Here is a 20,540-nt window from a genome sequence, read left to right as displayed (position 1 = left end):
TGTTTTAGCCTGCTTAGTTTAGAAAATGGTCTAGAAAACCTGCAGGATAATATTAATACAGTATACCACTATTATGATTATGAAATTCTATGTTTATAATTGTTTTTTTACTTTCATTCCATTCTGCCATTTAATGATTGGCCTATGTATGATATTTCTCAATTTTAACTTTTAGAAAGAAAAAAAATCTTGTAAAAAGAAGACTTTTAGAAAGAAAAAGAAAAAGGCATTCTAATTTTTTAGTTTAACCGTTCACTCTCTCTTAATGTATTACAAATTGCTAATTACTAATTAAAACTAATATCTTCACATCTCCTATGAGCCAATGTATGATAAAAAAATTCAACTAAATCCCACAAGCATTTGAATTTAAATTACACATGAGTGTGAAGATCTCTTTTTGTTGGATAGTTTATAACATCACTCTCTTAGTTTTTGAACTTTATTTTGGCCATAGTGAAACTCCAACATCAAATTTATTTAAACTTTTTTTCATATTTAAAAAAAAAAATTATGTGCATTTTTTTAAATGTATTTTCATATGGTAGTTATGAGTATTTTATTTGAAGAACCACATAAAAAACACCTAGAAAAATACATTTAAGTTTTGTCCTTTAAAAAGTACTCATTTGATAATTTTCACCCAAAAATCTAAAATTAACCATGAACTGTTATTCTAATTAACGATTATAACGAGTCATTTAATTTTAATGACATTTTATACGAACATACACATCACATTAATTCACCCACAACCAAAAAAACATCACATTTTGTTAGATGAAATCTTTGTATCATCGTAAGTAAATATAAATATAATTGTTGTAGAATACTTTCAACATGGGGATGTAGCTCAGATGGTAGAGCGCTCGCTTAGCATGCGAGAGGTACGGGGATCGATACCCCGCATCTCCATTTTTGTTCTATTTTTCAACCTTTTTTTACTTGCATCAGTTACGTGAGTGAATTTTTTCCAGTTTTACACAAAACGGGTTGAGTTGTCTATGTCACGGTAATTAATAATACACCAAAGGCCTTACACACATGTCAATTATATTTTCATGAATTAATGAATCAAATTTGACTTGCTTATTTTTTGGCCTAAAGATTCTACGACTAGTAGCATAGGCCACATATCATTAAACGTTTTAATTGTTTTTAGGCTCAAGAATTGCAACATTGGTCTTCCTTCCATTTTTGATTTCTTGAACAAGTGTCTATCTATATATATGTTTAAGACAAAGCTTTATTCTCATTTTAGCTTTTAGGTGAGATGTGTTGATGGGAGTAGAATGTAATGTGAAAATGGGTCAAGTAATAAACCGTCATTGGAAAATTTGATATCATAGTTGGTTTGATCCGTTGAATCGTGAACTTGTCAGGGTGAATCACATCAAATTAGGGTTGAATGGTTTGAATTACGGTTTAACAGGTTTGTTTGGTTCGCCGTATAGTATCCGCTCTATTTTTTAAAACATTGCTTCTAATACTTATATCATTCATAAACTAATTCTTGACAAACTTATCTAAGTATAATAGCTAGCTGTGTAATCATATTTCCCTTAAATGTTACGAGACTCACATTTAGCAAACAATAAATATTTACAACCGCCCAAACATGAATATCATCTGAAAAATGTATCTAAATTGAGTATTCTTGGCTAACGTTATTGGACTTTAAGAATCAGAAGCGCAAACACTTCATCTATTTTATCTCCTTTTCATTATGTAAACAATTGTTCACGTAACATCCATTGCAACATTAAATTTTTTGTCCACTCATAGCATGGGACCAACCTATATATTTATTTCTCCAAATCTTACCAGAAATTAGTGTTGTTAATTAAATGTATTTTTTTTTTAGATGATACCATTCAATTTCAGTTTCCATAGAAAGAAACAAGACCCACTTAATTTCTAGTGAATTTATAGATAAAGGTTTTAAATTGTGGTTGCAATCATTAACTTCGATTTCATGGTCTAGTTGTAGTCATGGACCTTTTATAAGTGATATGTTGAACTTCTTTAATTTCCATAAAATCTCTCAAAACTTAAACTCTCAATAGAAGTTTATGATTGGAAGAGGATGGAGATCAAGATTATAGACATGATGTTGCATATATAATTGTATTTGGATTTGCTGCCCTTGCCGCATCACATAGTTTTTAATATCACCCATCTCAAATAAATGTTCGAGATCATTTAAAGCTAATTTTATTATTGTGTAATTTAAGTCGTCCGAACCCATATTAATGATCGAGAATGTTTACCGCATGTAAACACTTTTTTTCGAGCAAATAATCCAGATCCATCTGTCTTCTCACTGCAGGTGTAGTCCACGATAGTCCTTTGCTTTGTTCTTTGATAATCATTGTCAATCTAAATAGCAATTGATAAACAGCTTTTCTTTTAAAAAAATAAAAATTTACATCATCACAAGGCATGCTCATAATTACTGATATTAGATTGATACTTGAGAGTTATAACTTTCTCAAGTGTTTAGTATCAATTTAATTGCATAGATGGTTACAAAATCACTTTTCAATTTTAATTTGTTTCTTCATAGTTGAATCTCAAGCCACGTCTTATCCTTGAGCATGATGATCATAAGCTGCTGCAATGTGCTTCCTTCGAAAACCATTATTCTCCTGTTTATGAGTCTACCTCTACTTCCCCTTAATCTTCCAATTCCACCGTGTAATTTACTTTTGATTCTCTTAATTTTATTTCAATTCTCAAATCCATGGCTTTGTAACTTGAAATTCATCTGAATCTAAAATTTCCCTTTAGTGTTTTGTTTGATGAGTTAAATTTGTTCAAGTTAATTTACTCCAACTTTTTTAATTCCTTTTTTATTTTTTTCTTCTTTCAAATATTAGAACAGAAGGAGAGGTTTTTATATTGACAGAAGTAGAAGAGGTCTAAAACACTATATTATTTGTGAAAATTGCTTCTTCTTTTTTTGTTACAGTAATCATTTCTTGCTAAAGAAAGACGCAGAAGCATTTTCCAAATTGGATTCAAATATCTTGCGGTTGCTGTTGCTAAAAAAAAAAAGGTAATATAGTGTATATTGATTCAATGTATATTCAATCAACGTAATGTGTACAACAAGTTTTCTAATACGGCAAGACTATTCTAGTTAATGAAAGAGGTAGTTCTCCGGTGAAATTACAATGAGGTTACATGGAGATTTTAGAGAGAACTCTATAAGAGATTCGATGAAAGTCTTAAGGCATTGGTTAAGAGAGTGAAAATAGAAAAACTGCATAGGATAATGGGTGCTGATAGGGGTGGGAATAGGCCAGACCGCCCGTCAGGGGCCTATGGCTCGGCCTACTAAAAGCCCGGCTCGACCTAGCTCGATTAATAAATAAGTCAAACTTGAGCTTTTTAAAAAGCCTATTAATTTAAATAGGCCGAACTTAGGCTTATAAAAAAGCCTATGAATTGAAGTAAAATCCTGTCAACTTTGTTCAATCTATTATAATAAATAACTAGAGGAATTCATAAGAGTTGAGATCATACAGTCACTTGATAAGGCATTCTGATATTTGCATGCTAAAAAAAGCTCACAGGGGCTACGGAAGCTAATCAACTTGAAGATTTACATCATATTTAAAGTATGCAGTTTAATAATAAATAACTTTATTTTTGAAGGTGGAGGATGCACATTAGGAGATCACCTTGAAGATTTGATGCATTTTTGTTGGTTGCTAAAAAGAAGCACATGAGTAGATCACCTTGAAGAGTTGATGCATTTTTGTTGGTCGCTGATTTTGTTATCACATTCAAAATTTTATGCATTTTTATTTGTTGAATTGTTGATTTTGTTTTCAGTTTCATAATGTTTGGAAGCTTGTTAAGATATCATTTAAGACTCGTGGTTATTTAATTAGTTTATATCCATCTATAAATTTTACAATTGTGATTTATTAGTTTAATTTGTCTCTATATTAAGTATGTTGCATAAATTGAAAGGGATTTTTTTTTTTATGAACATACTCTCTTTGAAATTCGTAACACAAACTAAACTTTTAGACAGGCTAATAGTCCAGGTCAGGCTTTTAAAAAGGTCAGGCCAGACTTAAAATAAAGTCTTTGACAAGTAAAAGCTCAAGGCTTAGGCCTTAACTTTCAACTAGACCTAGCCTATTTAAGCAAAGCCCGGCTCGGTCCGGCTCATTCCCACTCCTAGGTGCAGATCCCCTCCGGTGAAATTTCCAATGGAGAGTGTGTAGTGATCATGAATACCATTCAATTACATCAATGTTGTGGGCCCTACATGGAGTAGTGAAAAATAAATGGCTTAGGATAATGGTTAAAATATTGTTGAATACAATGCAAATTTATTATCTTACAATTTTTTATTTCCTTAGTTTAATAATAATGAGAAAATTGATAAAAAAAAATATAATTTAATATTTTGAGGAAAAATCTTTTTATCTGTGTATCAAAACATTATGAGAATTGATGTTCCCACATTTGATAAGGCTGTGCCACACTAGTAATTTACTTTTTTGCCCCCTCGGCAGGTAACTGCCGAGAAATTAAAAATCCGGCTGCAGTTAACTGCTGAGGAAAACATCGGGAGTTAACTGCCGAGAAAAATGTTATAAGAACAAAACAGACATAGGAGTTTCCTAAACTCCATTGTTACATTTTTTGATCTCCAAGGTGCGATTTTGAGCTATTTCAAGCCATTCCAAGCCAATTTCAATAACAAAAACAAGTAAGTTTTTTTAATTTTATTACATTGTTGTTTTGCGGTTGAATTGTTTTTTTTTTTTTTTTTTTTTTGCGGTGGAACATGCTGTGCTCCCAAAACATGCTCGTCACGTTTTCGTCGTTTGTTAATTCCACCCAAGTGAATGAAACTCTCCCCTCGTTGAGCGTTGGACGTTTATACCGAAGGTGTTCCACCTCCTTGTGTCTCTGGGGTTGACTCCTTGGTTGAATTCAGTAAGTTGATCCTTGAGACCTCTTAACGTTACACCAATGCACCGAACCTTCAACCTCTGAGGTTCTCCGCCGTTGAATTGCGCATGAACGTCGATCCACCCGACCATTGTTTCAAATCTACACAATAAGAAATTAAAAACAATCAATGAAAAACTCTTTCAAACATTTCATCAAACACTTGATGTGCACATTATACATAGACTCTAAAATTCATAAAAATAACCCTAAAATTATAAATCATATACTCTTACTAAAATAAAAAAATTAATCATATAATATAACATAAATCATTCAACTTATGTTTAATCATATAATATAACATTAATCAACTAACATCTAATCTAAAAATGATTTATAACATGTAAATCTAATTAAAAACTAAAATAAAAAAAAAAAAAAACCCTAAAATTTTAAATTATAACATAAACATCATGCAAATATTTTAACAACATTAATCAACTAACATCCACCCTAAAAATTAATTATAACATATAAATCTAGTCAAAAACTAAAAAATAATAAATTTACTCAAAAACTAAAAAATAAAAACATTTATAACAACTAAAATGTAAGTTAATATCATTATAATTACTTATTTGTGATTTTGTTGAATAAATTTGGTTGGATTTGATTGTGTTTTGTAGAGAGATTTGTGAGAGAAATTTGAAGAAGATGAGATGAATAATGGATGAGAGAGCTTCTAGATTTGTAGCAGAAGATCCTCGACAATTAACTACCGAAGTTTTCCTCGGCAGTTAACTGAACCGAATTTCTAATTCCTCGGCAGTTAACTGCCGAAGAATTAGAAATTGTGTGCCATATCCTTATCAATTGTGGGAACAACAATTCTAAAATATTATTGATTTTGGTCTTGTGACCATGAAAGAATTCCTCATCTCTCTCTCATTGCCAATAAATCAGAAGAACTTTAATCTTCTTCTCTTCTTCATGAAATACAACTAAAAACCCAGAACCCTTTGAACAAATTCCAAATCTGTCATTTAGACATAACTCAAATCGAAGAAAATCAAACAACACTCACAAATGCCTATATCGATCCACCATGGTATTTAGTGGGTTTTGCACGATAGATGATTCGCAAAACACAGCATTTTTCATTCAAACAACACAAGTTTTTGAAAATGTATTTCCCTTCAAAGATACACCTTGAATCAGCTATCTTCATCATTCCAGTGAAGCAATGGTGTCTCCATCTCTCTCTACCAACCTCCCTTCTCACCTTAGTCTTAAACTCCTCAAGGAAGCTTTGGACGTGCGAAATTTCAAGCGTGCCCGCCAACTGTTTGATAATATTCCTCAACCAGACCCCACTACTTCTTCAACTCTTATTTCAGCTTTAACCACTCATGGTCTTCTAAATGAGGCCATTAACATCTGTACTTCGTTGCGGGAACGTGGGATCAAACTCGACATACCTGTGTTTATGGCTGTAGCCAAGGCTTGTGCTGCTTCTCGTGATGCCTTGAATGTCAAGGAACTTCACAATGACGCAACTCGGTGTGGGGCGATGTTTAATGTTTTCGTTGGCAATGCATTGATTCATGCATATGGTAAATGTAAATGCGTTGAGGGTGAAAGACGTGTTTTTGATGATATGGTTGTTAGAGATGTGGTTTCTTGAACCTCGTTGTCCTCGTGCTATGTCGATTGTGGATTTCCTCAGAAGGGTCTAAATGTTTTTCATGAAATGGGATGGAATGGGGTGAAGCTGGATCCAGTGACTGTGTCTAGCATCTTGCCTGCGTGCGCCGATTTGAAAGATTTGAAATCAGGTAAAGCTATTCATGGATTTGCGGTGAGAAACGGGATGGTGGAAAATGTGTTTGTTTGCAATGCCCTTGTGAACTTGTATGCAAAATGTTTATGTGTAAGAGAAGCTCATGCAATATTTGATTTGATGCCTCATCGAGATGTTGTGTCATGGAGTGGAGTTTTGACATACTTCACAAACAAAGAATACGAGAAGGGTCTTTCCCTTTTTTCTCAGATGTGTAGAGATGGAGTCGAAACAAATGAAGTTACCTGGAGCATTGTTATTGGTGGATGCATGGAGAACAGGTGAATAGAAGAGGCAATGGAGATGCTTAGGAAGATGCAAAATATGGGATTTAAACCCAATGAAATAACAATTAGTAGTATCTTACAAGCTTGTTATCTTTCAGAAAGCTTGAGAATGTGCAAGGAGATACACTACTATGTCTTCAGGCATTGGAAAGTTTGGTACTTGACATGCACAAACACTCTATATGTATGCCAAATGCGGTGATTTGAGTTTTTCAAGGAATGTCTTCGATATGATTGCTATAAAAGATGTTGTTGCTTGGACCACAATGATCAATGCAAATGCGATGCACGGGAATGGAAAAGAAGCACTCTTTCTCTTTGAGAAGATGCTACTATCAATGGTCAAGCCCGATTCTGTTACTTTTATTTGTGTTCTATCTAGCTGTAGCCATTCAAGGCTGGTAGAGGAAGGAGTCCAGATATTCAATTCAATGAGTAAGGATCATCTTGTTGAACCTAATGCTATACATTATTCATGTGTGGTCGATATCTATAGCCGTGCTGGTCGCCTCAATGAAGCATATGAGTTTATACAAAGAATGCCTATGGGACCAACTGCTGGTGCTTGGAAATCACTCCTTGCTGGTTGTAGGGTTTATAAGAATGTGGAGTTGGCAAAAATTTCAGCTAAGAAACTATTTGAGATTGAGCCAAGCAGGTCTAGAGACTATGTTGCTTTATGCAACATTCTTGTTACTGCCAAATTATGGAGTGAAGCTTCAAAAATCAGAATGTTTATGAAAGAGAGTGGAATTACAAAAACTCCAGGATGTAGTTGGCTTCATGTGGGAAATAGAGTTCACAACTTTGTTGCTGGAGACAAAAGTAATATGGAGAATGATAAAATCTAGGGTTAATAGGTCTTTACCCCCCTGTAATATAGGTCATTTCCGGTTTTCCCCCTGTAAAATATTTTTTTTGATTTACCCCCCTGTAATTTTTTTTTTGTTTTGATTTACCCCCCTAATAGGCCAAACAAAAACCAATTTTATTTTTTTTTTTAAGAATTTTTCATTTTTGTTTGGCCTATTAGGGGGGTAAATCAAAACAAAAAATAATTACAGGGGGGTAAATCAAAAAAAATATTTTACAGGGGGGAAAACCGGAAATGACCTATATTACAGGGGGTAAAGACCTATTAACCCTAAAATCTATAACTTTTTAGATGAGTTGGTTGAGAAAATAAAAGCGGCTGGATATAAGCGACACTGATAATGTTCTGCATGATATTGATCAAGAGGAAAAAGTTGAGAGTCTTTGTAAGCATAGTGAGAAGCTTGCCGTTGCATTTGGGATACTTAATTTGAATGGGCAGTCGACGATACGAGTTTTTAAGAATTTGAGAATATGTGGTGATTGTCACAATGCCATTAAGTATATGGCTAAGGTTGTTGATGTGATGATTGTTGTCAGAGACTCCTTCAGGTTTCATCACTTCAAAAATGGAAATTGTTCATGTAATGATTTATGGTGACTATTTGACTAAGATTATTGGGAATAAGGGGTCACAATGATCCTATCTGAGCCTTTCCAACTCAAATTTTATTAGACTGTTTTACTATGTGACTATGTGTACAGTAGGAAAATACAATTCTTGTGATTTCAAAGAGTTGGATACATTATCAACTACACATACAATTTCTTCTTGATTCTCAACTTCCACTATCTCTCTCAGTCGGTCGTAAAAAAAATGGCTATAGTTACAACGTTATTATGATTCATTTGACAGCAAATTCGACAAGAGAAAAAGAAAACGATTGGCGCATGAGTTTGCATATCCTCACCCTACATCTCCATCTTTGCTACGCCTTAAACCTTGGCACCAGGTTTCTCTCTTCCTCTCCCCCTAATTCATTCTTTTATTTATTTCCTCTCTATTCAATCATGCCTTTTTCTTTGCATTACATCCTTTTTCTGTAGGTTGTTCCTGTATTTATTTTGTTTTTTTGTAAATTTTGACAGACGTTTTGATGAGAAGACAAATAGACGGAAGTGGCAGCGCATCAACATTGATGTGCAGAAAAATGTACTACGATCAATTAGGGCATTTCTTGATTCTGTATTCGTAGATGCACATGCTGCACGGCATACCTTTATAAGGTATATTTATGACTGAAATCGTTTACTACATGTAAATACATGCTTTTTTTCCCAGCAGGTAATCCGAATCCATCTATCTCCTCACTACAAGTGTAGTTCACAATAGTCCTTTGATGATCACTGCCAATGAAAATAACAATTGATAAACAACTCTATTTTTAAAAAGGCAATTGCGCATTAGGTAATTTTATACACAATAATTTTGTTTTTATTACCTTCTTCTTGCGTCTTTATATTACATCATCACAAGGCATGCTCATAATTACTGATATTAGATTGATACTTGAGAGTTATAACTTTCTTAAGTTTTTAGTATCAATTTGCATAGATGGTTACAAACTCACTTTTCAATTTTAATCTGTTTCTGCATAATTGAATCTCAAGCCACGTCTTATCCTTGAGCATGATCAGAACCCTTTTTGATCTTTGGCATTTTAATTTCTAAGAATATGTCATTATATATGAATGCTTGTATATTCTTCCAATCTGCATCCTCTGGCATCTCAAGCCTTCTTACATATCCATTTTTCCACCAATGACCACACCTCCAATCATTTGTCTTTGAGTCTCTTTGCTGCCTCCACTGTCCACTGATTTCCACCACCTTCCCTTTATCAACATGGACCTGAATGTTGTTTTTCCCGGTTCCTGCTTTGAAAAATAACTGGTGTCACAGAAATTTCCACTAAGAGAGTGTTTGGATGAGGCAATTGAAAATACTAGGAAATTGAGAATTCTAACCACAATTATAGGGATCATCAATCTGTAAAATTTGAAAAATCAAATAGGGACATGTGTGCAAGTTTTTAAATACGGAAAGGGCACTTGTTAAGGACTAATCTCTGTTAGCACGATACTCTACGATGCTTTACTCAGGCATTTTTGGCCAGCCCCTTCATAGGTATAGCCATTTCTGAGTCATCGGCATGGGGAACACTCCTTTAAAAACTAGCTATTAAGGGGGAATTACCAAGCTACTTCCAGCAAATATCTCATACTATTCCATGTGGGATTTCGGCACCCCATAATACCATGTCCCTATGATAAGGAAATTCAAATTCTTAGGTTTTAGGTGGTATTTGAAATTCTCTAAATTTCGTGTTCACAAAACCTCATAAAATCTCTTTATTTTGAAAATTCTCCAAATTTATTATCAAAACAAAGTAATAATCCATATTGAAACATATGAATTATCCTCTGAAATTACATTACCTCAAATTTTCTTATCCAAACATACTAGCTAAACTTTGCCTCATGCACTTCTACGGTTCTATTGAAAGATTCACTATATATGTAATAATAACATCTAGTAAAGAAAACTTGATGTCTTCTCCCTTGTTTCAAATAATTTTGTGCCTGCAAATTTAATAAATAGTTCCTCCAATTTTGAGATATATTTTACTTACTCTTTTTATTTTTCCAGGATTTAAAAATGATGATGCAGTTTCATCATTTCAGTTTTGTTTAGCACAAGTTCAGTTTACATAGAGTATGTGAAGTGAGAAATTGAAAATGTGAAGTTAAGGGCTTGTTTACTTTCTGAAAACATGTTCAATTTTCATATAGCCTTCATCTGTGTGATGATTAACATTTAACATCACACAGATGAATGGTTTCAACTTTTATTTCTTTCCCAAAAAAAAAACTTTTATTTCTCTTATTTTATTAGGTTAAGTGAAAATTAAATCAGAAAATATGAAAAATAAATGCATTGTAATATTTGTTACCTGGTATTTCAGCTTTTAACATACAGCCTTCATCTGTGTGATGCCAATCCACAGTGGTTTGGTTGGAACTTCTTACATGAGATAATAAAACATCTGGCTCAAACTCCCATAGAGGAAATGCATCAGAAGGATCAAAGAATTTCCCAAACAACATTGGACTAAAAAGTGATCCATCACCAAAAACCTTGTGAACTGTTGGATTAGTCATGCTGAAGAATCTTTTGAAAGTTTCATCTCCTAATGAAACACACCATTTATTTGGAGTTTGATCATCTAAAATCACCTCAAACTTCTTGTTAGAACTAGCCATTAATTTCTTCTCAACAAAATTGTGAGGCTTTTTGGTATAGAGAGAGAGTTTTGAGGCCTTTTCTCTTATAGTGAAAGAGAAGCTATTCTGATAATAAAACATATAGAATAAATTCCTTCGGAATTTTTTAAGGCTGTAAAGATATAAAGGAATATTTTTCTTTTCTTGACTTTTCTTCTCTCTAAAGAGAAAAGAAAACATGTCATGCCTATTACGTATGGTTAACACTAGTAATTGATGCTCAACATAATGAAGGAATTTTTCTAGGAATGCTATATTGTAATTATGTATATTATATTAAGCAACATTTATGCAATTCTAGACATTCTTTTATAGTTGCTGCTATATTATATTCTGATTACTTAGATTTGGTGAATCATAATATTTTAGTCATGACATTGAAGTATGTTATAGTTTTCTGTTAGAAATGGATCTGGATTTCCTGTTGTGATACAATTATAGATCTCAACCGTCCGATCTCGAATCAATGACTTATGTTGTTTAACTTTAACTTATATTGTTTGCAGAACATTCTGTGAAAACAGGCTTTGTTCTATTCAATGAATGTTCTGTAAAACTCTAGTTAAGGATTACTGTTCTATCACTCAAGATACTTTTTTAGCTGTTTGTCGCGTGCAAGACATGGCAATTGATGCTTACCTCTGTTAGATATATTGCTTGCACATGATAAATTAATGAGTATAATTAAGGAATTTGCCATGGTGATTACTTTTAACAAGATGAACAAATTGTTGGAATCAGATAAGGGAGTAGCAGGTTTGTAGGAACAACATTGCACAAAAATGTTTTAACTTTTCCAAAACACACTATTAGGAAAAGAATTAAATGAGGGATTGAAATTTTAGTGAAAACGAATTGAATCCTAGCTCCCGATCGCACAAAATCTATCAAGAGTTACCACCCGATCGTTGTATTTTTTTCATCGATCTGCCACATTGTGAGAATGCTTTTCTTCCATGCATAATCTTTTGAGATTCTTTAAAACAAGTAATTAGTGAGATATTTCTGGTTTTTCTTATAGTGACAAGTAATCAGTGGCTGTACATTTGTGAAATATTATCATCAAATTCCATTATTTCAAGATTTTTCATGATGTGCCTCTCCACAAAGCAAAGTTGTGTGAAAAGAATATTGCATGTCTTGGAAGGAATATGGATGACTTTTGTCATGATGGACATTCATAATCTATATCTTTTGTGGTAAGGACCGTCAGCTTTTGATCTATGGCAATGAGCTTAATAGGCATTGTTAATTAAGTATGGGGCATCTACTCGATGTAATGGAAGAATTTCTACACCATCATCGAATATTAACGACACTTTGGATGATGGGTCAGGTCATATACCAATAGTTTCTTCATTCATCTTTTATTTATTTATTATTTATAAAAAATCTCTTTCCCTAAACAGGTTGAGGCTAGAACCATGAGGTTTGCTTTGGCTACCCCAAATTTTTTTAATTTATTTCTTATAAGTACATTATTATATTTAAGTATCTTATATTTAGATATCTCAAATAAATTTATTCATATAAAAACAAAAAATAGTAGAATTATATAGATTAAATATGATTTTTTATTTTTGTTAAGTAGCATGCGGTTACATTCACACATTTTAAATGTAAAGAAATAATAAATTTAAAATTAGAACCACGACCTCAACATATAATATCTTTGATAGCCATTTATTAAACTACACTTACGCGACAATATGATTAGGATCAAAAGTGTAATGTAATTTTCATTTTTAATAATATGTAGAGAATCTATATTCTATTAAATTACCATTCTTACTATAAATTCTTTCACAAATGAAGATTAAATATGTAATGGACCCTCTCATGCAAATGTAAGTGACAAAAACGATTGAAAAATTTAATGAAGGTTTGTTTAGTTAGTGAGGAGTTGACTAACGGTATAAAGTTATTGGTTCAACTTCTTTTACCAAAGCAAAGACCTCTTTGATGAACAATTTATAAGTACTTTTTTTATAAACGTTTTTTAAGTCATGATGTTTGCTCTGACCCTGATGAGCTTAAACTTAACTAAACTCTCGTATTCTAAAAAAGAAACTATATGAAAAAGAAAAAAAGAAAATAAAAAAAACAAGAGAGGAAGGTAAGAGAGACAAGTATAATTTAATAGATGGGAGAGAAATGGAAGGAGAGAGGATACAATCCCAATTAAATGTTGATCAGTTTCAACAAAAGTAAAGTATGAAAACTGACTTTTAAGAGAAATTAATATTGGTAATTTAGAGTTCCATCGAAAAGATAAATAATTGTTTCCTGATTTTTTTTTAATCTCAATGAATATGTTTTCATTATTATTGTGATATAATAATAATAATAATTCCTTAAAAAAATATAATAAAACTAAAAAAGAGGTAGTAGTAGTAATAACGAATCTCTAATTTTACAATGCTACGGTTCATGAATTTTAAAGTAAAATTAGAAAATTTTGAGAAGAAAAAAAAAAGATTTGCAGGAAAAAGAAAATAGCAAAAAGAAAATGAGAGAAAGAGAAAGAAAGGGGTTAAAAGGAAAAATCTGTGTTTCTGAGTAGGTGCCAATGTCCTATTATCCAGAATAATTCATAGGACGGCCCTGTGCGTGAAAGGGTTCTCGCGCCAAACAACAATTTTCCCATCATCATCATCGTCATCACAATTCATCAACTTCATCATCACTATAATATATATGAAACTTGTTGTTACATTACAACCTTAAATAAAGAAAAACAACAACATCATTGCTACATTTTCCAACATTATCTCATAATCAACAACATTGTCATACATTTTTGTCAAAAAAAACATTGTCACACGTTGTCTTTCTTTCATTGATCTAACATCACGTGTGTTTTATGTTCCTTTCCTTGGATTGGTGGATCCTTGTAACGTACCAAAAATTATACACAACAAAATACCACTTTTGTGAATCTTTGCATTCACATTTGGAATTTCAGGTTAGTTTTAATTTATTATCTGTGACAATTATTAGTTTTTATTGAATGTGTAATAATTTGGCAATTTATTTGTTTTGTTTTGTTTTTTTTCTGATTTCAGAATTTTGATTCTTCTTCCTACCTCCTTGGTGGGAATTGATGAATTTGTGCATGCCTTCATGAAAGTGATACATATAGCTGTAATGAAAAATGATAGATTTTTGGATGATGAAGGCAATTTAGACATTTTATGGGCCTCGATGTTACAAGAAGCATATGAAGCACGATGGTAATAATTCAACAGTATATGGGTGTCATAAAGTGTACTTTTTGCATTGTTCTGGTTCTCAATATTGTAGCAGCTATAAGCATTGAAGAACACAAGGAAACAGATGAAGAATTCATTAGCCAACTATTTGATCCTGCATCTGGACTATTGGATGAGGATACGGTGAGACTCACTTCACTAGTTATTTCCATTTAGGAAATACTTTCATTATTTTAACACCCTCAACCAAAATATTTGAGGAAAATTTAAGTCAACATGACATAGTAACATACATGCGATATTAAACTTACCCTACGAAACCATCTTGTAAGGTGAGGGAAGTCTCTCATATCTCATTATACACCCCTTCACACCAATACCTAAATATTTGGAATGTAACATGTGTGGTCTGATAACGGGTGGCATAATGGATCTTAGTTAGGTTATGATATTATCTTAAAATTTGGGTTGGATCAGACAATTGAAGTGTGATATATGGGTGGTCTAATATTGGGTGGCCCGATATTTTTTGAATAGGCTTTGATACCGTCTTAAAATTCAGATAGACCTAAACTCAACCTTAAAAAATCAGCTTGTAAGGTGAGAGATGTCTTTCATATAATGCGGGAATATAACACTGTATATGACTAGGGTTTGTGTTCTTTTCCATTAGTTGCATAATCTAGTCTTCAAAGTGTCTTGAGGACTGCTCATGTTTTCATATGAATGATTTCATATGGTTTTGTTATGTACTCTCTATTATGCTCTTTGTCAAATTAGGCACTTAATTGATGAAGAAAGATTTTGATTTAAGAATATATCTATATCTATGCTTCTACTTCAACCTGAATATATCTATGCTTCCACATGATGTGAATGAGCATGCACTAAGCTTGAGCATTTCCTCATGTAATTATTGTTAAAGGGACTTGCTACTAAGTTAAAATTCTTTAATTATTTTGTAACCATCTCTTAGATGAGTGGACTCTAAAACGGGTTATAGTTTCATGACATCAGGCAGAGATGCTATGGATTACTTGCAAGGAAGATTTGATTCATTTAAGGAAAGATATTGGAGATCTTGGCTTATGCATACCAAAGGAATCACCAAGTAGTACCAATGAAATCAGATCAATACCAAAAGAAGACATACAAAAATTGATTAGTACTTGCAATCCACATTTGAAACAAAATTTTCTTAACTGTTTGAGAAAAAACGATGCTTATGTGGGATCGGTTTCATCCAGAAGATATCTACGTCATGTTTCGCCTCGACACTTAGGAGAAAAAAAAGACAAGAAAAAGAAGTCGAAAAAAGACAAGAGTAGTGATCACAAGAAAACTGTTATGCATGCCATAGCTATAACTGCATTGGTGACATTTATATTTGCAGCATTTCTCTTTTTATGTTGTTGTGGAAGTGGTAGAGTTAGACAAACTGATGAAAGGCCACTTCTCAGCATGAGCAAGAGTGATTACTCTGTTGGTATATAACAAAAAAATTCATTCTCTCACAAGTAACACCTTTTTAATGCTATGTTATAGGGTTAAATGCAATTTCAGTCTCTTCGATTTTTCGCATTCACAATTTCGGTTGCCTGTTTCTAAATCCACAATTTTAGTCCCTCGATTTTAAAAGTGATTGACTTTTCCCCCACTTATACATTTCGACACTGAATTTTTATGGTGACGAGTGAGATGCTTAAGTGGCTGCTTGGTTGATGGTGCAACACTCTCTAGGGCGGTTCTTCAAATAGGGTGACCAAAATCAACCATCTATGCCACATAAGTTGCTCACTTGCGATGTAATAAAAAATCAACCGTAAATGCAAATGTCGGGAAAATGTCACATACTTTGAAATTTGAGGAATAAAATTTGTGGAGGGATCAAAGTTGTAAATATGGAAAAATAAGGCGACTGAAATTGCAATTAAGCCTATGATGATGTACTAGTCTTGACATGATGTACTTGAATCTTAATTGCAGGTTCTTCTTCAAATAATAACCCTTCAAAAAATTCACTAAATGAGGAGAAACATGGTGTTCAATCAATAAGTAATGCTTTTGTTGATGAAAAAAAGAATGCAATGCAAGAAGATGCTCCAAGACCATCATTTGACCTGAAACCTCCACCTGGTAGGGCAGGAAATGGTATTCCACCTTTGAAACCTCCTCCTGGAAGATCTGATCCTCTTTCAACTGAACCACAGTCAGATAAGACTTCTGATTTTGCCGTTAAAACTCCTCCGCCCCCTCCACCTCCTAGCAGTGGTGCCATTCCTCCCACACCACCGAAGCCTAGTGGTGGCGGTCCTCCTCCACCTCCACCACCGAAACCTGGAAATGGTGGTCCTAAGCCTCCTCCACCACCACCACCTGGTGCGAAACCAGGTGGTCCTCGTCCACCACCGCCTCCTAAGAGTGGTGTAAGAGCTCCTCCGCCATTTGGCCAAAAGGGTCCTAGACCTTTAGGATCAAAAGTTCAAGAAAAGGCTGTTGTTGGTTCAGAAGGTGAAGGTGATAGTCATAAAACTAAGTTAAAGCCTTTTTTTTGGGACAAGGTTCAAGCAAACTCAGATCAAACTATGGTTTGGAATCAACTCAAAGCAGGATCATTCCAGTGAGTGATCATTCTTCTTCTTCTCGTTTTTTAATTAAAATAGTACTAATGATCATTTTACAACTATTTACGAGGAAATTTCAACTCTACTCCTTGATATTATAATGCCGAACTCTTACTACTGAGCTAACATCTTCTTTTGATGCGGATAAAAAATAATCTACCATGGATAGGTGTTACATGGCTAATGTTGTTGATGATGATCGAATATGTGACAGGTTTAATGAAGAAATGATGGAATCTCTTTTTGGATATACTCAACAGAATGATAAACTCAAAGGTGGACATAGGAAAGAGTCTTCCTTACGTGATACACCTCAGTATATCCAAATCATTGACTCAAAGAAAGCACAAAATTTATCAATTCTCTTGCGAGCATTAAATGTGACACTAGAAGAAGTTCGTGATGCACTACTTGAAGGTTTTTTTCTGTTCCTTCAATTTTCTTCTATAAATGCATATAGCTACAAGGAGAAAATAATAATGATAATAATAGCATCATCAGATTCTCTGTTGTAACACTAACTAGAAATCATTGCTTTAGTATGCAAACTTTATTTATCAATAGAAGCCTAGAATTAATTTCATATATATGCGGTACCAATTAAACTATTTGAAACTAGCATATTTTTCATGCACTTGGGCAGGATTTAGTATGCTAGATTAGTTCTAACTTTTGATCAGTATGTAGCATTGACCCTTCACATTAAAGGCATGTCCGGTGTCCGATATGTGTCAGTATCTGACACGGACGCATGTTTATATTCAACTGTTCCATCAAAATTATTATCGATGACGACTTGTCAGTGTCTAGTGATTGGATTTGTGCCAATAATTCACACAGATACATTCACTGAGGCACACACATTGGATATTGGTCAAAATAGCTCCTTACATAGAAATGCAAAACAAATATAGTTTATTGTCACCAGAATTCCACTTGTATCATAGCTTTGATATGTTTTTGGTTGATCAGGAAATGAGCTCCCACCAGAATTCCTTCAAACCCTGATGAAGATGGCACCAACTTCAGAGGAAGAACTAAAACTTAGACTTTTCAGTGGTGGTCTTGCTCAACTGGGTCCGGCTGATCGGTTCCTGAAATCTCTGGTTGAGATTCCATTTGCTTTTAAACGAATGGATGCATTGCTTTACATGAGTACTCTTCAAGAAGAACTCGCCACTACCCGAGAGTCTTTCTCAACTTTAGAGGTAGGATCTCTAAATTTCATCACTCATTTGATACATTGCTTATACTCTATAGTCTTAATCTTACATGATAGTCATGACTGCTAAGCACCGACACTTCAGATTGTAACGTGTCTCCTGTGCTTGTTGTCTAACGTCAACATGACATCCTCACATCGATGTGGTTACATTCAATTACTACCACTTTTATATTATTACCGATGTTTACATGTCAATGTTAGACTATCAATGTTCTTGTCAGGTATATGTGTTTGTGTCTGTGCTTCACTCTTTTTATTTATCAAAATGAAAACCAATTGGGTTCATTCCTTGATCTCATTCCAGGTTGCTAGTAAGGAACTAAGAAACAGTAGACTATTCCTCAAGCTTCTTGAAGCTGTTCTTAAAACAGGAAACCGAATGAACGATGGAACATTTCGAGGAGGTGCACTTGCATTCAAACTTGATACACTATTAAAACTATCTGATGTAAAAGGAGTAGATGGAAAAATCACACTCTTACACTTTGTTGTTCAAGAGATAATCCGAACCGAAGGATTAAGATCAGCCCGAGTGATAAAAGAGAGCAGTAGTTTCTCTAGTATAAAAACCGAGGACCTTCTTGAAGACTTTAATCATGAATCGGAAGACCATTACCGCGAACTTGGTCTTCAAGTTGTTTCGCGTTTGAGCAGTGAGCTTGAGAATGTGAAGAAAGCAGCAGCATTAGATGCTGATGGTTTAACAGGAACAACAGCTAGATTAGGCCATGGTCTTATAAAAACAAGAGATTTCATAAAAAAAGAGATGGTGGACAATTTAGACGGTGATAAGGGGTTTTACGAGACTGTTAAGGGTTTTGTCGAGCATGCTGAGGCTGATGTCACAAATTTGTTAGAAGAAGAGAAGAAAATCATGGCTCTTGTGAAGAGTACTGGTGATTATTTTCATGGGAGTGCAGGAAGAGATGAAGGGTTAAGATTGTTTGTAATAGTACGTGATTTCTTAATAATGTTGGATAAGGTGTGCAAAGAGATTCAAAAAGCACCAAAGAAACCAATAACAAAGAATGTGAAACAAGATAAAGATACTGCTAGTTCTAGAGGTTCATCAAAGCCAGAAACTCGTCGTCCACCGCCGTCAGATTTTCGCGAGCGAATGTTTCCAGCAGTGGTAGATAGGAGAGTGGATGATTTTAGTTCAGATGATGACAGTCCATAGGTTCAATTCAAGTTGGAAGTTGTACTGTAATTTTTTTTTTTTCATCAAATAGTCATGTCATTAATTACTATAGCATTGTTACATAGACATGACTATTTGATTGCTTACTTGTCTAATCTTTGAAAAGGGTGATTGTGTTGTTGATCATTGATAATTTGAATGTATGTAGTAGAGTCATTGTTGGCTTTCCTTTTGTAGAAAGATGGTTAAATTGTGTATCTTCTTTAATGGTTTAAGTTGCATTGCATTAATGCTCCTCTAACTAAAATATTCAAATGTAGATAGATTTGGTATGCATAGCATTAATGCTCCTCAAACTAAAATTTTCAAATGTACATAGACTTGGAAGGATCTGACATCATGCAGAACAGTTGTTATGAAAGTTATTATTGTTGGTCGGTTAGGATTAGATTCATAATTTACTCGTGAAAAAACCACTTCTAGATAAGTAGTGATGTAAGTTTGTTTATTTGATTTTCCTAACTGGTAGATAAGTACTGCACTGCTTCATTTATATATGAATATGGTACATTTTTGAATGAATTACAATAAAAGTATATGAAAATGGTATATTTTTTAATCAATTTCCATAAAAGTATTGATATTTTTTTAACTTCATTCATTTTTTTGACAAATTAAAATGTAATGATAATGACCCCTTTTAATTCTTTAAACTTCTTATTGAGATAGATAAATATGTAAAATAGAGATAAATGTGAGTTCATTTAAAGATAATTAAGAAGGGTCAATTCATTTTCTCAATAAAGTAAAAAGCATTTATTCAAAAAGAAGTGCATGCAAATTTCCTACTTCAAAACAGCCCTATGTATGGAAGTTACCATTTCAAAACATTACCTCAATTACAAACCTATTGTTAATATGTTATGTGAGGATAGATTTCAAGAGCATTATCGACACCAAATGTTGTATTATGTAAAACAATAGAAACAAACATCCCAAGTAATCTCAAATACTGTTCCAAAGGTTATAAGAAAATCATATTGACACCAAATGCTGAGAATTTAGATAACACAATCTAAAATGTACAAACCATATAACTGCAACTGTATTCCACACCAAATCAAACTACTGCA

General features: G+C 33.3%; 3 protein-coding genes and 1 non-coding gene across 5 annotated transcripts; 3 read left to right on the top strand and 1 right to left on the bottom strand.

Moving 5' to 3' along the window:
* The first annotated feature begins 842 nt into the window (after positions 1 to 842).
* TRNAA-AGC (transfer RNA alanine (anticodon AGC)) lies at positions 843 to 915 on the top strand. The gene has a single exon. It is a non-coding gene; the product is annotated as a tRNA-Ala (tRNA).
* A 6,362-nt stretch (positions 916 to 7,277) lies between these two features.
* LOC11405868 (pentatricopeptide repeat-containing protein At5g40410, mitochondrial) lies at positions 7,278 to 7,898 on the top strand. Its single transcript, XM_024777129.1, has one exon. It carries the CDS (start codon positions 7,278 to 7,280, stop codon positions 7,896 to 7,898), a length of 621 nt encoding a protein of 206 aa, XP_024632897.1.
* Positions 7,899 to 9,036: 1,138 nt separating this feature from the next.
* LOC11405866 (21.7 kDa class VI heat shock protein) lies at positions 9,037 to 11,327 on the bottom strand. 2 transcript variants are annotated; one of them, XR_003009009.2, is made up of 3 exons: positions 10,875 to 11,327; positions 9,363 to 9,795; positions 9,037 to 9,267 (listed from the first exon to the last, which is right to left on the bottom strand). XR_003009009.2 is itself a non-coding variant. In XM_003596527.4 (2 exons), exons 1-2 carry the CDS (start codon positions 11,284 to 11,286, stop codon positions 9,539 to 9,541), a joined length of 669 nt encoding a protein of 222 aa, XP_003596575.3. In that variant the 5' UTR covers positions 11,287 to 11,327; the 3' UTR covers positions 9,333 to 9,538. The 2 variants fall into 2 exon arrangements, 1 of the variants encoding a protein (XP_003596575.3); XM_003596527.4 differs by lacking the exon at positions 9,037 to 9,267 and having other exon boundaries at positions 9,333 to 9,795.
* Positions 11,328 to 13,676: 2,349 nt separating this feature from the next.
* LOC11407115 (formin-like protein 5) lies at positions 13,677 to 19,676 on the top strand. The gene is made up of 7 exons (XM_003596528.4): positions 13,677 to 14,170; positions 14,271 to 14,600; positions 15,435 to 15,903; positions 16,404 to 17,037; positions 17,256 to 17,458; positions 18,014 to 18,249; positions 18,571 to 19,676. Exons 2-7 carry the CDS (start codon positions 14,436 to 14,438, stop codon positions 19,444 to 19,446), a joined length of 2,583 nt encoding a protein of 860 aa, XP_003596576.1. The 5' UTR covers positions 13,677 to 14,170; positions 14,271 to 14,435; the 3' UTR covers positions 19,447 to 19,676.
* The last annotated feature ends 864 nt before the right edge of the window (positions 19,677 to 20,540 follow it).

This window comes from Medicago truncatula, chromosome 2, assembly GCF_003473485.1.
Source record: "Medicago truncatula cultivar Jemalong A17 chromosome 2, MtrunA17r5.0-ANR, whole genome shotgun sequence".
NCBI lineage: Eukaryota > Viridiplantae > Streptophyta > Magnoliopsida > Fabales > Fabaceae > Medicago > Medicago truncatula.
This window is presented reverse-complemented; position numbering and strand designations above follow the sequence as displayed.

Excerpts from the sequence above, each read along its gene's own strand:
- LOC11405866 (XM_003596527.4), bottom strand. The coding sequence starts at position 11,286 with ATGTTTTATTATCAGAATAGCTTCTCTTTCACTATAAGAGAAAAGGCC. Across the intron at positions 9,796-10,874 it reads GTTAAAAGCTGAAATACCAG|GAACCGGGAAAAACAACATT; the intron begins GTAACAAATATT and ends TTTTCAAAGCAG.
- LOC11407115 (XM_003596528.4), top strand. The coding sequence starts at position 14,436 with ATGGTAATAATTCAACAGTATATGGGTGTCATAAAGTGTACTTTTTGC. Across the intron at positions 17,038-17,255 it reads CTCAAAGCAGGATCATTCCA|GTTTAATGAAGAAATGATGG; the intron begins GTGAGTGATCAT and ends AATATGTGACAG. Across the intron at positions 17,459-18,013 it reads TCGTGATGCACTACTTGAAG|GAAATGAGCTCCCACCAGAA; the intron begins GTTTTTTTCTGT and ends TTGGTTGATCAG.
- LOC11405868 (XM_024777129.1), top strand. The coding sequence starts at position 7,278 with ATGATTGCTATAAAAGATGTTGTTGCTTGGACCACAATGATCAATGCA.